Below are 19,876 nucleotides of genomic sequence, written 5' to 3' on the forward strand. Positions count from 1 at the left end.
ATAACCTTGAATATAATTAAGCAAACAAGGGAAGGGGAATGAGGGGCTCGTTATAAATATGACAGAAGCCAACAGCCACAGAAACCAAGGGGCAGAGGGGATTTTTTTAATTTTTTATTTATTTATTGCTAGCGAGGGCCTCGGTTCTGGCAGCCTTGACGCCATAGGAAGCATAAGAGGGTTCTCACGCAGCTTCCACCCTCACCGTTCGATGACGTTCTACGTCACACCTGCGGTAACTCAGGACGTTCTACGTCCGCCTCTTATGAACGTGGGTGGCACTGATGAACACTCTCAAGGTTAGGTTACTTGTAAACATAAATACCCACGAAAGCAGAAGATTTGATAGCCGTCGCCGTAGCTCAGAGGTAGAGCACCGGACGCGTAATTCGGAGGTCGTGGGTTCGGAGGTCGTGGGTTCGGATCCCACCGGCGGCATGTGGTTGTTTTTTCTTCTGCTTTTCTAATCAATTATCTTTAAGCGATAACATATTCAGTAATATTCTAAATTGATCAACACCACAAAATAAATAAATAAATAAAAAAATAAAAAATCCCCTGTGCCCCTTGGTTTCTGTGGCTGTTGGCTTCTGTCACTTGAATATAATTGCACCGCTACGTCGCAGTCGCCGCTACGAATAATTCAAACAAGGTGCACAGATCAGTGCAACAGAAACATCAAGTAAACAATCGAAAATGGGAAAATACGACGCACAAACTTTTAGAGCGGAGGAGGAGGGACGGCGCTGCGAGGGTTATGCAACGCCAACGAGGAAAAAGAGTATTTTTATGCCTCAAACGTGACCTAAACTTTGACATCACAGCTATGTTCCGATGTTAAGTCGAAACAGCATGAAAACAGAAATTCAAGGAAAGCGCCAGCACATAGTCTTTTCAAAGCTCACTGCAGCATCATGCGAGACGCTACGCTACCGACGCTACCGTGTTACACGGGCGCTTTCAACGGCAGTTCAGTTAACCCTCAGTTGAGTATTTCAACTGTCGTTGATTTCAACTGGATTCGCTTGCTGTTACACGAGCACTTCGCGTTCAGTTCAGTTAGCTCACTAACCACGTGACGTCGCCTCTAGAGCGAAATGAAAGTAAAGAAAAACAGCGTGTACATTTTTTTGTGTGTACTAAATGATCGTCTTGTACATATTCTTTCCTATAGCGACAAATTTTGTGCCTTTTTTTTTGCTTTTGGGCAAAAATTTGCGTGACGATGTCGGTTCGTAGCCAAGACTATCCGATGTGGGTCGGTTCGCTGGTCGTCGTCGTTTTTTTTGTGTTTTCTCAATTCGACTGCTCGACGCACGCGCTATGTCAACCTGTGTTTAATGCGTCTCCAGTTTTATTTGGAGTGTTTTCTTAGTTTGCCGCAATACACTGAGCCAAGACAATCCACGACGGTAATTTTTTTTATCCGTTGGACGCCATCTTGTCAGTTGGCCGTTCAACTGGGACCCCCGATCTCAGTCGAACTCAACTGCCGTTGAGATTTGGACGGCAGTTAGCGCTGCCGTGTAACACTGCTAACTGCCGTTCAGTTCAACTGACGGTCAACTGAACTGCCGTTGAAAACGCCCGTGTAACAGGGGTAGAAGAAAATTGGCTTCCAAGGCGTCATTGCCCGAGGCGTTAAATTCAAAATATGCACATGTACTTTTTGCGCCACTTCCAACGACTAAACAAGCGTAAACGGAACAAAAGAAGCAACCTGCTCGCGCCATGGTTCGCGCGCTAGTTACTGTGTGCCACGTGCTCACGCGACGGACTGGGACCCTTTGAAATGCGCTCTGCGCTAGCGAGCTTGCCAAAGAGCTTTGCTCACCTGAGTGCGAGTTCAACGTCACGTTCTCTGCATCTTCCTTGAAGCGGTGTCCTCGCAGGTCGAAGGGCAGAGGTCACATGAGAATGACCGCCTTTGACTCTGCTCCAGAGCTTATCCCTCTTGTGTTCCACAACTATCTTTTTCGCCCCAAATGCACTTCGCACAAGACCAGCAGGACTGTTCAGCCACATGGAATCCGGCGACACAAACACACTTGCTGCCGAAAACAAAACTTCCGCTCAGTGGCTAGGGCGCTCGGCTACCGAACAAAAGTTCCTTGGGTTCGAACCCGGCCGCGGCGGCCGCGTTTCGATGGAGGCGACAAAGGCGCCCATGTGCTGAGCGATGTCAGCGATGTCAGTGCACGTGAAATATCACCAGGTGGTCGAAATTATCCCGGAGCCCTCGACTACGGCACCTCTTTCACATCCACCTTCCTCCCTTCCCTTACAGCGCGGCTCGGAACCGAGACGCGATACAATTACTGCGACTTCCTTTCCTCAAACAAATATTTCAATTTCGCTCGTGACAACGTTGGCTGGTTGGCTTGACTTGGCTCGTTCGTGTGTGGCTTGTGTCAAAACGTTCTTTTGATTGTTTTAACAACAATTGCATATCATTCTGGAGTAATATTAAATGTTAAATTTTCAGACAAAATGTGGTATTAACAATGTGTTATACTTAAAAATAGAGGAAATTTAGAAAAGTCTTGAAATCGACAAGCATGACAAGAATCAGACAATAAGCAATCCAAGTCAAAGCAGCTAATGTTGTGTGGCCGCGCGTTTCAGTTTCTTAATAGTTACTGATAATTTGGAGGAAATAAAGGGCTGTGAGCGGCTCTTCATTCCATCTAGTTTCTTCAAAGTGCACCCTTTTCAAAGGCAAGTAATTGCTCATTGTGCGTTAGTGCTCAGGAACGAAGCCGTCCTGGTCAAAAGGACTTGCGTTCGAGCACGCAGTTTAGTGACCGGTAGCATTTCTTCAGGGCTGCCTACTTTTCTATGCGTGCTTTTTTGTTTGTGGGAAGAAATGTATATTTTTTTTGTATTCTAGATAGTTTCAAGCGAAAAAAGCGCCAAGGAATCTGTAGCTTGGCTAGTTCTCTTCTTTCGCTGCGTGATTAACGCCTTGTCTAGAGCATGAACGACTTTATTCGTTAGTACTCCATCGCAGTTCATTTCACGGAGCACACTTACTATTATAGAGGCTAGTGGACTGAGGTTCCCCCTTGTTATTATAAAGAGGAAGAAGTAGCGCGATGCACGCACACGCGCTCACGCGATAGAAGTATAGAAATGCTTGCTGTACGGACGCTATGTGCTTCGTGTCCTCCTGTGTTCTTCATGCCTAGAACGATGCAACACTTGTGCTGTCAAGAATGCCGTATTCTTGTTTTTTTTTTTTCTTTACCGTGGTTCCTGAAGACGGCAGTTCAAACAGTCTCTTGATAATAAAGAAGTTGCAGTCCAGACGGAAAAGCTGATTGGAATTGGACATTCCTCGTACCAGCATCCTTTCTGTATGCTACCTGGGGCGACCGCATGTGGTTTGAGGGCTACATTGCCGGGATGTATTACATCCGACCAGTTTTTTAGCAGTATCGCGCGACCATTGACCCGCCGACTTGTCAACGCCGTATAATGGCACGAAGCGGCTAAACCAGCGAGAATGTCATCATCATCATGAGCCTGACTACGCCCACTGCAAGACAAGCCTTATTCTTATCCTCGCTTGCTTCGCCGCTGTCACACCGGCAGGTGAATGGTCGTGCAACTGTTAAAGAATTGGCCGGGAGTAAGGGAAGTTACTGACACAAGAGGGAGTCTGCCCGGTCGTTCGGTTGCAGTCGCACTGTAACAGAGTCGAGGACATTAAGCTTGCACGTTGCTGATGGAAAAACAGGTGTGGTCGTCATGACTGCCGTTCTAGATGCGACTACTTATATTGGCATCATTTATGCCATCCAATGGAAACCGTGTCAACACCAAGAATTCTTTATTGAAGTCATCTTGTTGCCTCCGTATTGCACATACGCATCTTACACATTACTTTATATTCATGAAACATGGAAATTCCTTTTGTGAACTATGTGGCGAAGTGATCACACTAAACCAGGTTTTATTTTCACGCAGAAAACCTGAAGAGCTTAGAAAAAAAAACATTTAACAGTGTCTTACAACAAACACATCCCTTTCCACCCCAACTTACTTCTATAAGAGAATGAAGTTCTTAGATTCCTAAAATGAGGAGATGTCATAAGCAAACTATAACACTTAAAAAGCAGTAGTTTGGCAGCACAGCACTGAGATCTTGCCAACCGTGTGTTTGGCACATGATAGCCTCATCTGCTTCTTCATCATGATCAGCCTGACTAAGCCCACTGCAGGGCAAAGGCCTCTGCCATGTCTCTCCAATTAACCGTCTTCTTTGCCAGCCATGGCCACCGTATCTCTGCAAACTTCTTGATCTCATGCACCATTGAACTTTGCTCACCAACCACTTTTTATCTTTTCACTTTTCTTGCTACCATGCACAGACTGGCACAAAACTTGTATGCGATGTCATAGTTGTGTCTTATTAAAGGTGTATGCCATATACAGTATGCTGCATGTGCACTGATTGAAGAGAGTTCCTTTTGAAGCCTTGTGTCTGTCCAGCTTGGAGAACTAGTGACCTCATAGATGAATGATGTCTGTCTTGACACGACCTCATGGATGAATGATGTCTATCTTGCAGGGTGTTTGCCACTGGTCCCCTGATTCATCCCTGTGAGGACCTTGTGCAAGAAACAGGATGAGTGGCAACACGACAACTACCGGCTTCACCTTTGGCGCGCAGCCCACAAACAGTATATTGCATTCTTTAAAATTTATTTTTTTGTGTTATGTGATCTGCACCCGCATTAGTTGATCATAGTACACCACAATACACAACAAGACAATTTGGAGCGCTGAGGTAAAGCACATCTACCGCAAGATAAATGCTTTCAACAACCTCAGTTCTGTAAAAACGTGCTGGTGCCCTCTACAAGCTTTCTGTTGCAAGCAAGCGAACGAAACCACTTTTCTTCCACTTTGGCCGTATGTTAGCTCCCTTTACTCATGGAACTGTGTATGTTTATAGTTTTGTTCTAGGACAGTTGTTCATTCACCTCACTTGGCTTGGAGCCTCAGTGGAAGTAGGACTGGAGGAAACTGCATGGCAACTGACATTCAAAGCCACTCTAAACCTTAGTGATGCTACAACATAGATGAAAGGCTACTGCTGCTGTAATTACCACACTGCAGCCCGAAAGGCGATTTCTTTTTTTTCTCGTTTGTGTTGCATTGACGGGCTGCTGAGTGGGGTCGATTGAAGGTGGACTTATGGAGAGGATTTTTTTCTCTCCCCCCCGGAAAACAGTGGCTAGTGGTCAGAAAAGTTGCAGCGAGTGTCCTACGTGTGTTTCGCAGCATTTTCTTTCGGGGCCAACAAGACGAACCCGACGTTCAGCTTTGGCCAGCAGCAGCCGTCGACAGGTTTTGCAGCTGCGCAGCCATCCACTGCAGCCCCTGCCACTGCGACTCCCGCCGCCACTGCTGCAGCTGTGACTGGTGAGGTTGTTGGCATCTGCCGCTCTCCTCCTGTACCATATTCGCTCGCGTATAATGGGCGCGCTCCCTACTTTGGCTGTCCGGAAGTGCAATTTTTTTTTTCTTCGTGTAATGAACACACCTCCTTTCTTTTGGTGTGCGCTGTGCTGATGGTGATAGTGAACGCCAACAGGGGCTTTTTTTTGGGACGCCGAACTGCACGGTACTACAGTACGCCATCTGTTGAATGTCAAGACTACTGTACCTTACCTTACCCTATGGGACGAACAGCCAAGTAGTAATGTACCGCCGAGAATCCGAGAACCAGTAAAAATCCCATCTGGCCACAACATTTCTCACTGTGACATGGCATATCTTTGTGACTGTAGCAACTTCTTTCAGTCGGACTTCGCGCTGAAGTCTGTGAGCTGTGCTAAAGTGAACTCTAGTCATGTTTTCATTCAAAATCATAATAAACTGCTATGTGAGTTATGCTTGCAGGCGTAAGTTAAAAGTTGTTGATTTTGCCCTCGAGCAGAGAAACCGTGCTGAGGAGTGTGTTTTCTGTAACGAGTAACAGAGTGGATTCCAAGAGGAGTCAAGCATAGCAAGGGGCGACGGAAAGTTAGGTGTTCGCGGGGATACAGTGGCTGCAACTGGTGAAGGACAGGGTTAATTGGAGAGACATGGGAGAGGCCTTTGCCCTGCAGTGGGCGTAGCCAGGCTGATGATGATGTTGATGTTCACATTTCGTGATGTCCGCCGCCGCGGTGGCTCAGCGGTTATGGTGCTCGACTGCTGTCCCGAAAGACATGGGTTCGATCCCGGCCGCGGCGGCTAGAATTTCTTTGGAGGAGAAATTCTAGAGGCCCGTGTACTGTGCGATGTCAGTGCATGTTAAAGAACCCCAGGTGGTCGAAATTTCCGGAGCCCTCCACTACGGCGTCTCTCATAGCCTCAGTCACTTTGGGACGTTAAACCCCATAAACCATAAACCATAAATATTTCGTGATGTCATTGGCATTTTCCCTAGGCCTCACATTTGGTAATAGGCTAGCGAAAGTGTATGGTGATGAGCAGCTTTCGGTGGCAAGAGTTGTTGCTAGGGCATCTCGTCATCGCTGTCCCCCAGTTCTTTGTTATTTTGTGCAGTCATAAGTATGCCTTGTAAGCAGTTTCTTTCTTACGTTTCTCGTTCTTCCTCTGTCTGCTTGCCTTTGCTCAAGAGGCAGCACAACCTGTCAGCTTAGCTTGTGCCTTAGCACTGCCCAACAAAGACCAAAGGTAGCTTGCTGTTGCCAATGGCTGAATGAAAGTGACAAAGCCACGTCTTGTGTCTGTTGAAGCAGTGGTGGGGTTGTCTCTTAAGGGGGGACACTGGTCATTGAGACCACAAAATGACCAAAAAATCTGTTTTCAAAAAGTGACATGTGTGGAATCTCCAGCTATTATTTTCCAACTGTACCAATTTTTTCCTTCAAGAAATCACCATTTTGGCCATAATATATTACATGCAGATCATCGTACGAGCTGAATTTATGCAGGAGCAGACAATTTACCTAATGGCATGAAAATTTTGGACATCCGGCTGTCTTAGTGTGTCGATATCTCTACATCTAGGACAGACAGAGATGCCATATTGTTTGTTAAGGGAACCTGAAGGCACAGTGTGTGCAATAATTGAAGCAGGTTTCTTCAGTCGCACTTCAAAAATGTATAATTTCGCAAAGTTTATCGATTCACGCCTTGAATATTGATATTCCAAGAGCTGTAAAATTACTAATGAGGGTAAAACGAAAAAATGGTTTTGATTATTGCGCTCTTTACTCACCATACTATGCAACCATGGATTAAAAATGATTTTTTGTGGAGCATTTCTTTTTGCACCAAGGTACTAATGGATGACTAATTAAAATGAATTATCCTGGGAACCGACTAATTTATGACAAAGGTAATTTCATTGTTGAAATCAGTATAGAAAACTGAGCAAGGTGGTACAGTTTCATTAGAATTGGACTAAAAATAAGGAAAATAGGTCTTAAGACCAGTGTCCCCCCTTAAATGACGGCGAGAGATGCTTTCAGTCATTCATTGCTTCTGCATTCTTTTGTAGCTACCACACAAGCCCCAGCGCCGACGTCCAGCTCTACTGCACTGTCCTCATCGTAAGTGCACCTTTGAAAGCTGTACAGCAGAAAAGCATCAACCGTGGCCATGGGTCATGGTTTAACGAGCCGTGGCTTATTAGAGTAGATGCTTGGAATGAGTGCCATTATGTGCGTTACGCATTTTACGCAGTCTTTGCACTGCAATAGAAACCTCATTAATTCATGCACCCCGTCCAGTCCCCTTAAAGGGAGACGCGGGTCTTGAAGTGAAATTTTTTTATTATAAAAGATATTGTAATGAAAGTTGGTTGGCTTATTGGGGTTTAACGTCCCAAAGCGACTCAGGCTATGAGAGACACTGTGGTGAAGGGCTTCGGAAATTTCGACCTAAGGTGCACTGATATCGTACAGTACACAGGCCTGTAGAATTTCGCCTCCATCGAAATTCGGCCGCCGCGGCCGGAATCGAACCCGCGTCCTTCGGGTCAGCAGCCGAGCGCCGTAACCACTGAGCCACCGTGGCGGGTTGTAATGAAAATGGGTGTGCATGTGTGTTTCTTCTTCCTGTTTTCAAAAGTATAATTAGTTTCAGTATGTCTCCATTAGTTCCCACGTTATGGAAAAATAACTCCAGCCTAATTAGGTAATTTATTACGGGTAATTAAGACACTTTCCTTCAATGCTTTTTGGTTTCGACTGAAAAGAAGCTGTAGCCAACGGCCTACCATACAGAGCTGTGCTGTTTATACTGTTATTTAACTGTGTCGTTATATAAAACTGTTCAGTTATGTCCAAGCACCATAATTAGCAAATATAGTTAGGTGACATTATGGTTAGGTGACATTGAAGAAGCAACCTAGAAGGCAACATAGGTCTAGTGAATTTTTGGCATCATTATAGCGTGCCCAGCGGATTGGAAGTGAACTGAACACTGTGGCAGGTGACAATTAAATTAATGATTGTTCACAAGAGGTTGCTCGGGAAGGGCAGCCTGTGTCACACAAGGCCCACCACTGGGAGCACCTGCCATCGCAGTGCACTGGCTCATCGCTTAACTGCTGCGCACTGCGGCAGAAATGTGGTACGAGGACTCCCGGGGATCTTGGAATGTAAAGTGGAGAATGACCAATTCCGCTTATATGGGTGTTAACCCATCAAGAGCATCATGCCTTAAGGTGTAGCTTAAGTGTCTCCACCAATTTATTTCATTTGCAAAGACTAAACATTGTTTTAAAAATATAAGCACAGCAACATTTGCTTGTTTATAGTTTTCTGAAATATATTTGTTTTTTTGTACTGAACAGATATTGAAAGCCATTTTTTCTTCATATTCGGATTGGAGTTGTATTCGAAAATTTCAGTATTCGAGCACCCCTCTTAATAGGCTTTGCCGCAGTGCCTTGTGCTTACACTTCGTATTGTACTGGGAGCGGACATTTGTTTTTTTCTCTGTTGTAAATGATCCTGAACTTTTTGCATAGTCAATTCCTATTTGCAGCACTTCTCTGCTGCCTACCTGTCGAGGCTTTCACCCATTCTTCTCAGCATTTGAAGTTATTCTGGTGTACACCAGGAAAGCTGATTACTCGGCACTTTGCATCTTGCTTGAGGATGCTTCTGCCTTTGAGAGCATTATACAGGGTGTTTCACCTAAGACTTTCTGCAATTTTTAAAAATAAGCTCTTCAAATTAGATGCGCGCTTTTTCTGCCATAGCATTGTCAGTGGTGTAGTACATCATAATGCAGCTAAGACGTGCTAACTAGCAGGCTTGTTAACCAATATTTAATAGTTAACTTTTAAACTATTACCGTTGGGCTCCTTAATTATTGAGAGGCATGCAGCCCACCGTAAGTAATGTCCATATCCGTTTTTAGAATTTCGAGAACGCGATTATCCTCGGCGCTGTGGCCCAACAAATTTCACCTACATCGCGCCAAAGTACATGCGGTTTGAGAAGCTTGCAGGCAAAGCAACCTCTCCAGTGAACCTAACTCGTCGAAATAGCCAAAATTTGTTGGGCCACACTGACGAGGATAATCGCGTTCTCGAAATTCTAGAAACGGATATGGACATTACTTACGGTGGGCGGCATGCCTTCCAATAATTAAGGAGCCCAACGGTAATAGTTTAAAAGTTAACTATTAAATATTGGTTAACAAGCCTGCTAGTTCGCACGTCTTAGCTGCATTATGGTGTACTACACCACTGACAATGCTATGCCAGAAAAAGCGCGCATCTAATTCGGGTAGCTTATTTTTAAAAATTGCAGAAAGTCTTAGCTGAAACACCCTGTATACGTGCTGCAGACAGCTGGATAGTTGGCGGCTTTGAAGATGAGGCAGGGCACTGTATAATACAGAGAAGCGGCGAAGAAGAACGAGCACGGACAAGTTGATATCTTTAAGCAAAGCCGAAAGTTCGGCAGGTTGGATAACGTTCGTGATGTAACAATAGCGCAAAAGGAACACGAGGGATGGAAGAGAAACAACGCTTGTCTGCAGCGTTTCCTTTCCGTTCCTCGTGTTCCTTTTCAGCTAGTGTTTCATCATGAAAGTTGATGTCCAGCATTCGTGGTGTCTGTTCATCCTTAAACTTCTTCTCTTTTTTGCTGGTAGTATCCTCTCTCACTGTGCTCTTGGCAGCAATGATGCTCCCTCGTAGTTTGCTCCAAAGTGTGCACGGTTGCTTTCTCCGCATTACCTGTGAAGTGCTGACTTCACCTGCGAATGCACTGACAGCAGCAACCAGATTGCTGCAGCTGAATTAGATTCTCGTCTGGGTCCTTGCATAGGAACACTGTCCTGGCAGTCTCTTAAGGAATGGCCGCAGTGGTGGCTCAGTGGTTATGGCGCTCAGCTGCTGACCCGAAAGACGCGGGTTCGATCCCGGCCACGGTGATCGCATTTCAATGGCGGCGAAATTCTAGAGGCCCATGTACTGTGCGATGTCAGTGCACTTTAAAGAACCCCAGGTGGTCGGAATTTCCGGAGCCCTTCACTACGGCGTCCCTCATAGCCTGAGTCGGTTTGGGACGTTAAACCCCCATAAAACATAAACCAAACCATTTTAAGGAATGAACTTGTGCGCACAGTGCCTGACTGTTTGCGGACAATGTTGCAGGATGCACTACCGACTTCTGGAGGAGTCGGTCAACCAGTGGAAGGTGGAGCTGGAAGAGCTGGAGAAGAACTTCATCAACCAGGCCACCCAGGTATGCTGCGTTGGGGAATAGCGAAGTAGAATAAAAAAAAATTGCTGTATGCGCTGATAGGCTGCGAGTATGTTTATAGTTTTTTTACTGGAAAAGCAGCTCATCCAAGCAAAAAGAAGCTATTCAGTCAGCGAAAGTCACTGAATAGATGTATTTTCTCATACTTACCTACAAAACTTAAAAAATGCACTCCATGGGAGCAAATAGTTCAAAATTTTTTTTGCATGTTGCCAGAATTCAAACAAAAAGTAATATTCATATAGGTCAGTTTATTTTTTTTTTCATTAGATAAAAAAATTCATGGTATAAGAGGTTAAAGACGCATCAACAACTGGCACCAGATGCTTGGCTGCAAATTTTTAGGCAGCAGTTTTCATGCCATATGACACTAGCATTGAAAATATATTGCAGGGAAAAAAAATTCTTTTCTCGCTGGTTCTTTTGAACACGACCATGACGTTGATGAAACAGTGAAGTTTCAACGGTGCTGAAGATCAGGCACTGGTTTTTGGCTGTGAGGGGGATGCAGACTTATTAATAGCTTAAACTTTTAGATGGCAGTGAAAGCAGTAAGTGCGAATTGATCCGCAAAGCGAGGATTATTATTTGAACTCAGAGCATGGCATTTCAGGCGTAGTTGGAAACCCAAAAGTGTGCGAGGAAATATTCGTCAGTGTAATATATATAGCTGTTTTCATCAGCTTTATATTCTACTAAAACCGACTGTAAATGAATGAGCTAATCCGAGGAAAAGTTTTATCTCTTTGAAAAGATATTTCACATGGCTTGTGTTGCTGCAAGAGCGCAGGAAACCGGCTGTAGCTCTATCCCAAGTTAGTGTAGAGGCTTGTCAGTGGCACCGTTTTGATTGCCAGATACCTTCAAATGACACCATAGCGGTGAACGTCACGTCAATTTTAGTGTACAAAGCCAATTTTAGGGTACAAAACTGCGAAAGCTTTCGGGAGTGTGACAAGTGCCGCTTTACAGTCACACACCTGACTGCTTTAATATTTTTCACGAACAAGGAAGATTTTCCTCGCTCTAGATTTGTGATTGTCTGGAGAGCTGAGTGAAATAAAAAATTTCTCGTATGCAACCTTTTCAGCATTAGTTATTGCTGATTCTTTGCAGCCCCCCAGGTCGTGCTGTGCGGTCATCAACAGCCCGCAGAAGTGAAGGATTAATCCGCTAAGCCAGCTACCTTAGCTCTTCAAGCAAGGAGAAGACCTAATGCTAATCCATTGTCATTGTATAATGACAATTAAACCCCCTTAACTTTTATTGGTCCACATTCGATTCATTGAGAGCTGGTTTCTGTGTCCAGTGTCTGGACATCTAACTTGAAATTAATCCAGTGGTCAGTTGTAGGCCCCGCCGCAGTGGCTCAGTGGTTACGGCACTCGGCTGCTGGCCCGAAAGACGCGGGTTCGATCCTGGCTGCGGCGGTCAAATTTCTATGGAGGCAAATTTCTAGATGCCCGTGTGCACGTTAGAGAACACCAGGTGGTAGAAATTTCCGGAGCCCTCCACTACGGCGTCCCTCATAGCCTGAATCACTTTGGGACGTTGAACCCCAATACACCAAACCAATAAGCCAGTGGTCAGTTCTATTATTAAGACACTGGCCATAGTTACAACAGCGTCATTGCGGTGCTCTTCCGGTGAAAGGCAATGGGGTGGAGAATGTGTGTGGCACGCAGGTGAACGCCTGGGATCGGCTGCTCCTGGCGAGCGCCGAGCGGGTGGCCCAGCTGAGCGGCCTGGTGGAGCGCGCCCAGCTGGACCAGCAGCGGCTGGAGCACGAGCTGGACTACGTGTCCGCCCAGCAGGGGGAGCTGGAGCGGCTGCTGGCGCCCCTGGAGAGCGCCCTGCGCACCGCACCCGCCCTCTCTGTGCAGCAGCACGCCGACCTGGAGCGGGAGCACACGTGCGTAGGCACCCCCCCCCGTTTCCATCCTGCTGTTTCTTTGGCGCTGCAGCTGACCCTAGATAGTTCAGACTCAGAGGAGACCAGAAATTCGGTCGAATCAAAGGTAGCTTTTTCGATGTACTCGATGTTGGCAGAACCAAAGCTTCAGTTCATAAAAACCAGCTCTTCAAATTAACATTCGTCTTACCAGCTTATGGAGTCTCTTATTGGCAGCGTAGTACTGGCCTTGCGGTTGCGAGTCCAAAAAAAGTGTGAAGCCTTTCATTGTGCAAGCATCTTTTAAGGCGGAAGCCTCTAATGCCTTATGGTTGTCGACAGAAGGTTGTCAGCAGAGGTGTCACGCTTTTCGGTTGGTCGAAATGGTTACCGTATTTATTCGAATCTAGGCCGATAGTTTTTTCAAAAAGATGAGATGTAGAACTCTTATGTCGGCTTAGATTCGAGGATTTCGTTTCGAGGTTTCGTATTCGTAAAATACGAATAAATGTAGCACGCAGGTGGCGCCCCCACAAAACGACAACGAAAGACAGCACTGTAGCCGTTGCTATCCGTAGCCGTTGCTATCCTTAGCCGATACTGATCAAAGCACACATGAGCACTGGCTGCCATTTTGGCCTTGTTCTGTTCTCGTGCGGTGGCGTGAGCACATTCGCAGCAGTGAAGTTTTCGTGCGTGGTTTTTAAACAGGCGGTGCCATTATAGTGCCGCCTTCAAGCGGAAAGTTATACTCGCTGCAGAGCAGTCGTCAAATCTTCAAGCCGGGCGGGACTTCGGCGGCTGATCCCGGGCTGGCGTTGCATATGTCTCCTCGCCCAAACGCCAGCTCGGGATCAGCCTGAGCGGGTTCCTGGCAATAAATGTCGTTTGCGTGCTGTACCTCTTGTTCGCAGTTGTTTTTTCGGCCGGCCTACAATCGAGGTAAGTTTTTTTTTTTTTCTGTGACCTTCAACTTTCGGGTCTCGGCTTAGAATCGTGGCCGGCCTAGATTCGAGTAAATACGGTATGACGTCAGTGTGCGCGGATTCGAAGTAATGAGGTCACCCACAGATGCCTGACGCCGCCTTTTGGAGCACACGAGAACTAATAAAATAGTTGTCGTCCGCTCCGACAGGGGGCGTAAGGCGTCCGTGGGCGACCACATTACATACCTCCTTACTGCGAACAGAGCCATGAACTCATCGAAGCAGAGGGAGAGTCGTGCTAAAGAAGCAGTCAAAGTCGTCAGTCAAAGTGTGTAGTTGTAATGTGTAGTCAAAGTGTGTAGTCAAATAAAGCACTAGTGCAGCACAAACAGTCTCGCAATCAATGCCAAACAGTGCCCCCTGAATGTTCTGCCAGGTAATGTGCCAGATACCACTAGCTTCAGATGGCTTGTGCACAGAAAGCAGCAACCATGTTTTCACGTTGCTGACAGTAGCCTACGTTATTGCTCTCGTTTTTTTGTTGCACGTTGCAAGTTGTTAGTGAATCATTGTTGCGGAGGTTACTGCTATGTCGATTGCGTTGTTAAAAAATTGATTGACTCTCCCATCTCAGCTCTGAAAAGACAAGAAAATGCCCTCACTTTTTATCGAGGCGCGAAGTGTGTGCCATTAAAATAGCGCTTTCTTGCACAGTATGTTTTGTTTGCCCAGTGTCTCTGTTCCCAGTTTTTTTCAGGCAGCCAGTTTTTCCCACCATGTTAATAGGACCAGTGCAGTCCCAGCTTGTATAACACTTTGTTTGAGTGCATTCCAGTGCAACTCCAGCTAATTTCGCCAACCACCAGTGTCCCCAGTTAGCCAGTTCGAAGATGTGTTAGTTTCATACAGGAAGGCACTGGTTTTGGAACATCACAATTGATTAGAAGACCTTGCTCAGTTCTTCAGAAATTGGCTCATAGAAACAGAGGCCATGCCGCTAGCCGTTGTCTCCCTACCCTAGTTGCAGTATGGGAAAATGGTTTCAGAACTTATTGCTCATTTTTTTCATGATCTGCACATCTCACTAAAACATCCCATTTTTGAATTCTGGGATGATTTGCAGCCACAAAATTTCACAAAGGCACGATGAGGTTGGAGACAGCCGCCTCTATTATTGACAGTGTACTAAAGAGCCAGCATGATGGATCTTGTATACGCAGCATTGCATACTGAGAGCGCACAGCACTCGAAGTTCATGAACATGTGAAAGATTGTTTTGCTTAAAAGAAGAAATAAAGGCTTTCACATGATCATTAATCCTAAAATTTGCTAAAAGAAAATTTTGTTCACAAGCTACCGTATCTTTCCGCTTATAAGTCGACGTTTTTTTTTAAATGTCCTTCCATAGTTGGGGGGTCAACGTATAGTTGGAGTCGACATATATGCGGAGTCTTTAAGTCTGCCTATATGCGGGGTCAAAAGTAATTTCGACTGAGTCGCAGATAATATCACGCCCCGAGCGCTCGTAATACCATAATAGTTGTCAGACACAGTGCAAAAGTAGATCTGCTTAAAAAAACTTGAATTTAATTGAGATATGCACCAAAGGTTTGTTTTAATATGATAGCAACTTGTTATCGACAAACCGTGGGAATTCCATGGAAAAAGGGCCAAAGCTGGTCAGGCTGGCAATGTTTGATACAAATGTGACAGCTACAAATCCAATCCAAAACTAGACCACACGTGACCAGTCGCATGAGCCGAGAAGCATTTTCGCGTGGTGTTGTGCAACGTTGTTGTCTGCCTTTCGCCATTTTTGCACATCACACCGCCCACGCGACAGCTAACAGCGGTGTATGTGGTTTGTGTCACTGCCCGACGTGCGCTTTGCAAGATGCCGCCGCAACCTCGACAACAGTACAGCGGGGCTTTCAAGCGGCAAGTCATCCTCTATGCCGAGTCGGAAAACAGCGTCGCAGCGGGGCGGAAGTGTTCTATGCCGAGGAGGCGGAAGGCAGCACTCAACAAGCCATTCAAAGACCGCATCGGTGCATTCTACAACGAGTGGCTCCAGCAAGAAAACCCAAAGACACCAACAGGGCGGCTGAAGCGAGCTTCTTTGGGTGAAGTGGCGCAATGGGTCAACAATGCCTGGTATGGACTACCAACAGACATGGTCTCTGCGACATTTTCCACGTGCGGCATCTCGGCACCGCTTCCAATGACCAGCGGCAGCAGTGGCTCATAAGATGATGATCGCGACTGTGTCCTCACAAGCGAGGACGAGTCAGAGATGTCTCGTGAACGAATAATTGTTTCTTTATGACTCGGCCTCCTGAAAAAACTTTTTGGGCGAGCTAGGACCGCAGGGTGCAGCAGCATCAACCTAAATTCGGAGTCTAACTTTTATTGGGCAAAGGGGGTCGCGAGTTGGGGGGGTCGGCTTATTATCGGAGTCAACTTATAATCGGCAATGTATGGTATATTGCAGTGGCACGAGGACCTCTCCAGTTTAAATTTATTGAATTTATGCTGACGCCAAAGGAAGTGCCATATTTGGGTGGCCAGGTTTCATTTGTTGACAGCGAGAATCATTTGCAAGTCTATAGATTTTTTGCTAAATGTAGACTGTTTCCGAAGGTCATGAAAATGACATGATCTTTGGTGCAGTATAACGCCAGCTGACTTTCAGAATCTTTGTGCGCTGCGCACCGTTTCACTATCATCATGAAATAATTGCGCCTAGAACGGAGATTGCTGTCTTTGCTTTGCGTTATATTTGTCAGCTTCTGAGCGGTGTCTCTTCTGCCTCGTGCATTGCAGCTACCACCTGGCTGACAACATCAACTCCCAGCTGAACTGTGTGTCTCGGGACATCCGTGACATTGTGGAGCAGCTCAATGCTGCCAATGCATTTGCTGCACAGGACAAACCGGTTAGTCCTCGTCAAGTTTCCCAAATTACCATAAACTGAAAACACTTTGGAGTCTGGAGCTGTACATCGGGAATAAAGGGCCCGACTCCTATGCAGTGGTGGTATGCAGTGAGCACGTCTAGAAAGATTCCTCTAGCGTTGTATCAATGAGTTAGTCACGATAGCGTGACTGGTTACAGCATACCTCGTTCCGAAGTTTTACGACAAGATTCAGCTACGGATCGCTACGGATTACCATGCACTCTCACAACATGCCATCAAAAATGTAAAAAAAAAAAGCATCAAGGCACAAGCCGGCTAGGTATATTGAAGACGTGTGTTTTAAAAGTTTGTTTTGAATGTGAAGAGTTCAAGATGTTTCGACTGTGGTGCTCATGAAACATTTCAATGTAGCGGACCCCTTTGCACAGTAATGTTTTGCGAAGCGTTCTGTATTTTACGTTCATTATCATGTTCACGAGTTTCGTAGCTAGGGCGAGGTCAAAGCAGTACATTAGTTTCGGATGTGGCTAATTACTGTAATTTACGATGTACGGTCCGCACTCGATGTATAGTCGGCAGGGCTCAATTTTTTCTGTAAGAAATTTTGTTCACTAGGTTGTTCATGCCCGCAGGACAAACGTGTGCAACTTGCACTTAAAAAATGTTGGTGCACACACAGCGAAAGTATCAACCTCGTGATCGAACAAGCGCAGGGAACTTGATGCCATGTTAACGATGTTGAAAGGGAGTGTACCGTCCGTACCTGTTGATAGTCCAAAAGCGCAAAATTTCAGCTTTTAAACGTGTACAGGTACAGTGTGCAGACTGTATACCAGAAATTACGATGCATGGAAGCCAAATTAGTTAACTATTTATGTTGAAAACTTTCATCGCAAAGTATTGCGACACAGGACTGAACAGAGGCACATGAAAGTGTTTATTTCGTCCTTGTTCTTTCTTCGCGTTGTATGGTCTCCAGCAGTTAGTAGATCACATAGCTAGCATTAAAAGATGTCTCATCCTCTACGATGCACCTCTGCGTTTCTTAAGTCAGCGTCAGAATTGCTTCGATAGACACAAGGGGACTGGTAGCTGCACGATCCTTCATTCCGTTCTCCATGACAACGATGCCATCGCGCCACCCGTAGGCGTTGAAAACTGCAAGTAACGAAAACTAGCCAGTGTAGACTATGTTGAGAGCTTTGTTTAGTGTCCACTTGATAAGACTGGCACCAGACCCAATTGCGCGCACCAATCTTTGTTTCTTTTTTTCCCACGCAGCTTCAGCAGATCTCTAAGGTGCTGAATACACACATGGATGCCCTCATGTGGATCCAACACAACTCAGGTGAGTAGCACCCGTTGTTGCACTCGGCGTCATCGAGCAGCTTGAACCACTTGTCTGACCTCCGTATAATCACAAAGTCAGAAACGTCATGTCCAGTTCTGGAGAGGAATTTCTTTTGTGCGGAGATGAAGTGGTAGAGTACCTTTCCATCTTTCTCCCTGCCCTGTCACGTGCCTTTTAAGTCCACCATTACTTATGGAGCAAAAATCTGGGGGGGGCTTGAGGCTTGGATTAAAGTACAGCCTTTGTCAAAAGTTTGGAGCCCAGGGAGTTTGCTTCAGAAGCACACTGTCCGGTTCGTAATGCATCTCCAGCGCTCAAAATTTGCTGAAGCTAAGAAAATTTCTGGTCCTGCCTCCTCCAAAGGGTAGGGCTGCCACGAATGATACAGGAGTCCCACTGCGAGGCTTAGAAGCGAACCCCCTGGGCTCTAAACTTTTGACAAAAACTGTACCTGTCCTTCGTATAGTTCGGAAAAGTTAGCATTTGGCCCACCAGTACTGTTGTTTAGCTTACTTGTAAGTCATTAATACAACGACCTTGCCCTGTACCACATCCATGACACAAGGCTCCGTCCTTTTTTTTTTTTTTTGTGTCTGCAACAGACCTTTTGCAGCAAAAGCTTCAAGACCTGGAGCGTTCTGGACAGCAGCAGAGGACTGACTCGCTGCTGAAACGCTGAGGGCCCGGGTGACGCACAGGTCACTGTATACAGTTACTAATAAACTGTTTTACTTCATCGTTGGCTGTGAAACCGTAGCGATGGCCTGATGGCTTCAGCATCTGCCTTGCTTGCTGGAGATGCGGGGTTCGATCCCCAGTGCCGCCGAGTACCCACTGCTGACACAGTGGGCACAAGCTTTCCCCAGACCTGTGGCTTGGCTTCTTTAGGGTGGAATGCTTGGGAAATGGGTTCGTTGACCCCACCTTGTGAAAACGAAAACAATTTTCGCCGTGGCGTTCTTTGGCCCCAGATGCTCTTGCACCATTAAAAATAAAATCGCCATCATCATCATCATTTGCTGTGCCTGCTGTTTTGTTCATTGTGCTGCCTCATGGGGCGACTCGAGATGGTACAGTGAGAGCCCAGTAAGATACAACCAGTTACGACTTTCAAAAATTTATCTGGAACCCAACTGAAAATTGTTTGGAGCCAACTGCCTTCTATTTGGTCCTGCTTGGGCTTTTGAAAGTTACGGTTGGTATTTTTTGGCTTGGGAGTAGTACGATGCAATGTTTGAAGCCAGAGTAGAACTGTTACGCAAGGGACTGCGCAACAAAAACATGGACGTGCAGAGCACAAGGACAAGCGCACTTGCTGGACAGTGTACGACTGAATTGCCCAACTATGTGCACTCTTGAACCAAAGTGGGACCTCTATTGGATCTCACAGTTTGCTACTTTGAATGTTGGCTGGCCATAGCACATTCACTGAATAACAAACGAATCTATTGAAGGTAGATGCAGTGTGTTGGAAATTCCTATTTATTTTGTTCATTTGAGCAGCTGAGTTGTGTCTACAAACAACATTTCTGCCAAACGGCAGCCTGACTTGCGCATGAACATAATCTGACCTGAAAAAAGAAACAGCTATGCATGTAGGGATGCTCGCTCAGATTGGAAACTCAGCCTAAAGGTTACATACTCAACATCTGAGCCATCCTTGGCAATGGTTGTCATGGTCTTCTCGCCGTTGCTGTGACGTAGAGTTCCATGCTCTTCAACAAATTATGAGACTCAAAGCCCGACTCTCAATTTCACGTAGACTAAGTGGCACGGTCGATACAAGGCCATGCAAGGCGGTGATGTGCAACTTTCCTTAGCTTCGAGCCAGTGCCGTGTTAGCTTTTTGTTGGTCCTTTGTCGGCCTTTCATTGATCCTCAGTTGGTCAGTAGTGATGATCATGGTCAGTCATCCAGATGCACTGATCACGCTCAGCCTTGGCATGTCCAGCTGCTCCTTTATGAGCCAAGACATCGCAGTCATGATATACGAATGCCCAACTCTTCCCGTAAACCCCATGCCAGTTCCAAAGCAAGGGCACG

General features: G+C 46.0%; 1 protein-coding gene and 1 long non-coding RNA gene across 3 annotated transcripts in view; one reads left to right on the forward strand and one right to left on the reverse strand.

Moving 5' to 3' along the window:
- LOC149367068 (uncharacterized) overlaps positions 1–2,367 on the reverse strand; it is a 116,905-nt gene extending 114,538 nt beyond the window's left edge. For both annotated transcript variants that reach the window (XR_016284506.1, XR_016284505.1), the window contains exon 1: positions 1,835–2,367. This is a non-coding gene — a long non-coding RNA (uncharacterized LOC149367068). The remainder of the gene's footprint in view (positions 1–1,834) is intronic.
- Positions 2,368–2,579: 212 nt separating this feature from the next.
- On the forward strand, positions 2,580–18,569 carry LOC149367075 (nuclear pore glycoprotein p62-like). Its single transcript, XM_089554011.1, has 9 exons — positions 2,580–2,718; positions 4,574–4,685; positions 5,290–5,430; positions 7,523–7,574; positions 10,640–10,730; positions 12,434–12,660; positions 16,389–16,500; positions 17,764–17,830; positions 18,436–18,569. Exons 2-9 carry the CDS (start codon positions 4,631–4,633, stop codon positions 18,510–18,512), a joined length of 822 nt encoding a protein of 273 aa, XP_089410137.1. The 5' UTR covers positions 2,580–2,718; positions 4,574–4,630; the 3' UTR covers positions 18,513–18,569.
- The last annotated feature ends 1,307 nt before the right edge of the window (positions 18,570–19,876 follow it).

The sequence above is a fragment of the Amblyomma mixtum genome, chromosome 1 (genome assembly GCF_055824585.1).
Source record: "Amblyomma mixtum isolate Tamu chromosome 1, ASM5582458v1, whole genome shotgun sequence".
Classification (NCBI taxonomy): domain Eukaryota; kingdom Metazoa; phylum Arthropoda; class Arachnida; order Ixodida; family Ixodidae; genus Amblyomma; species Amblyomma mixtum.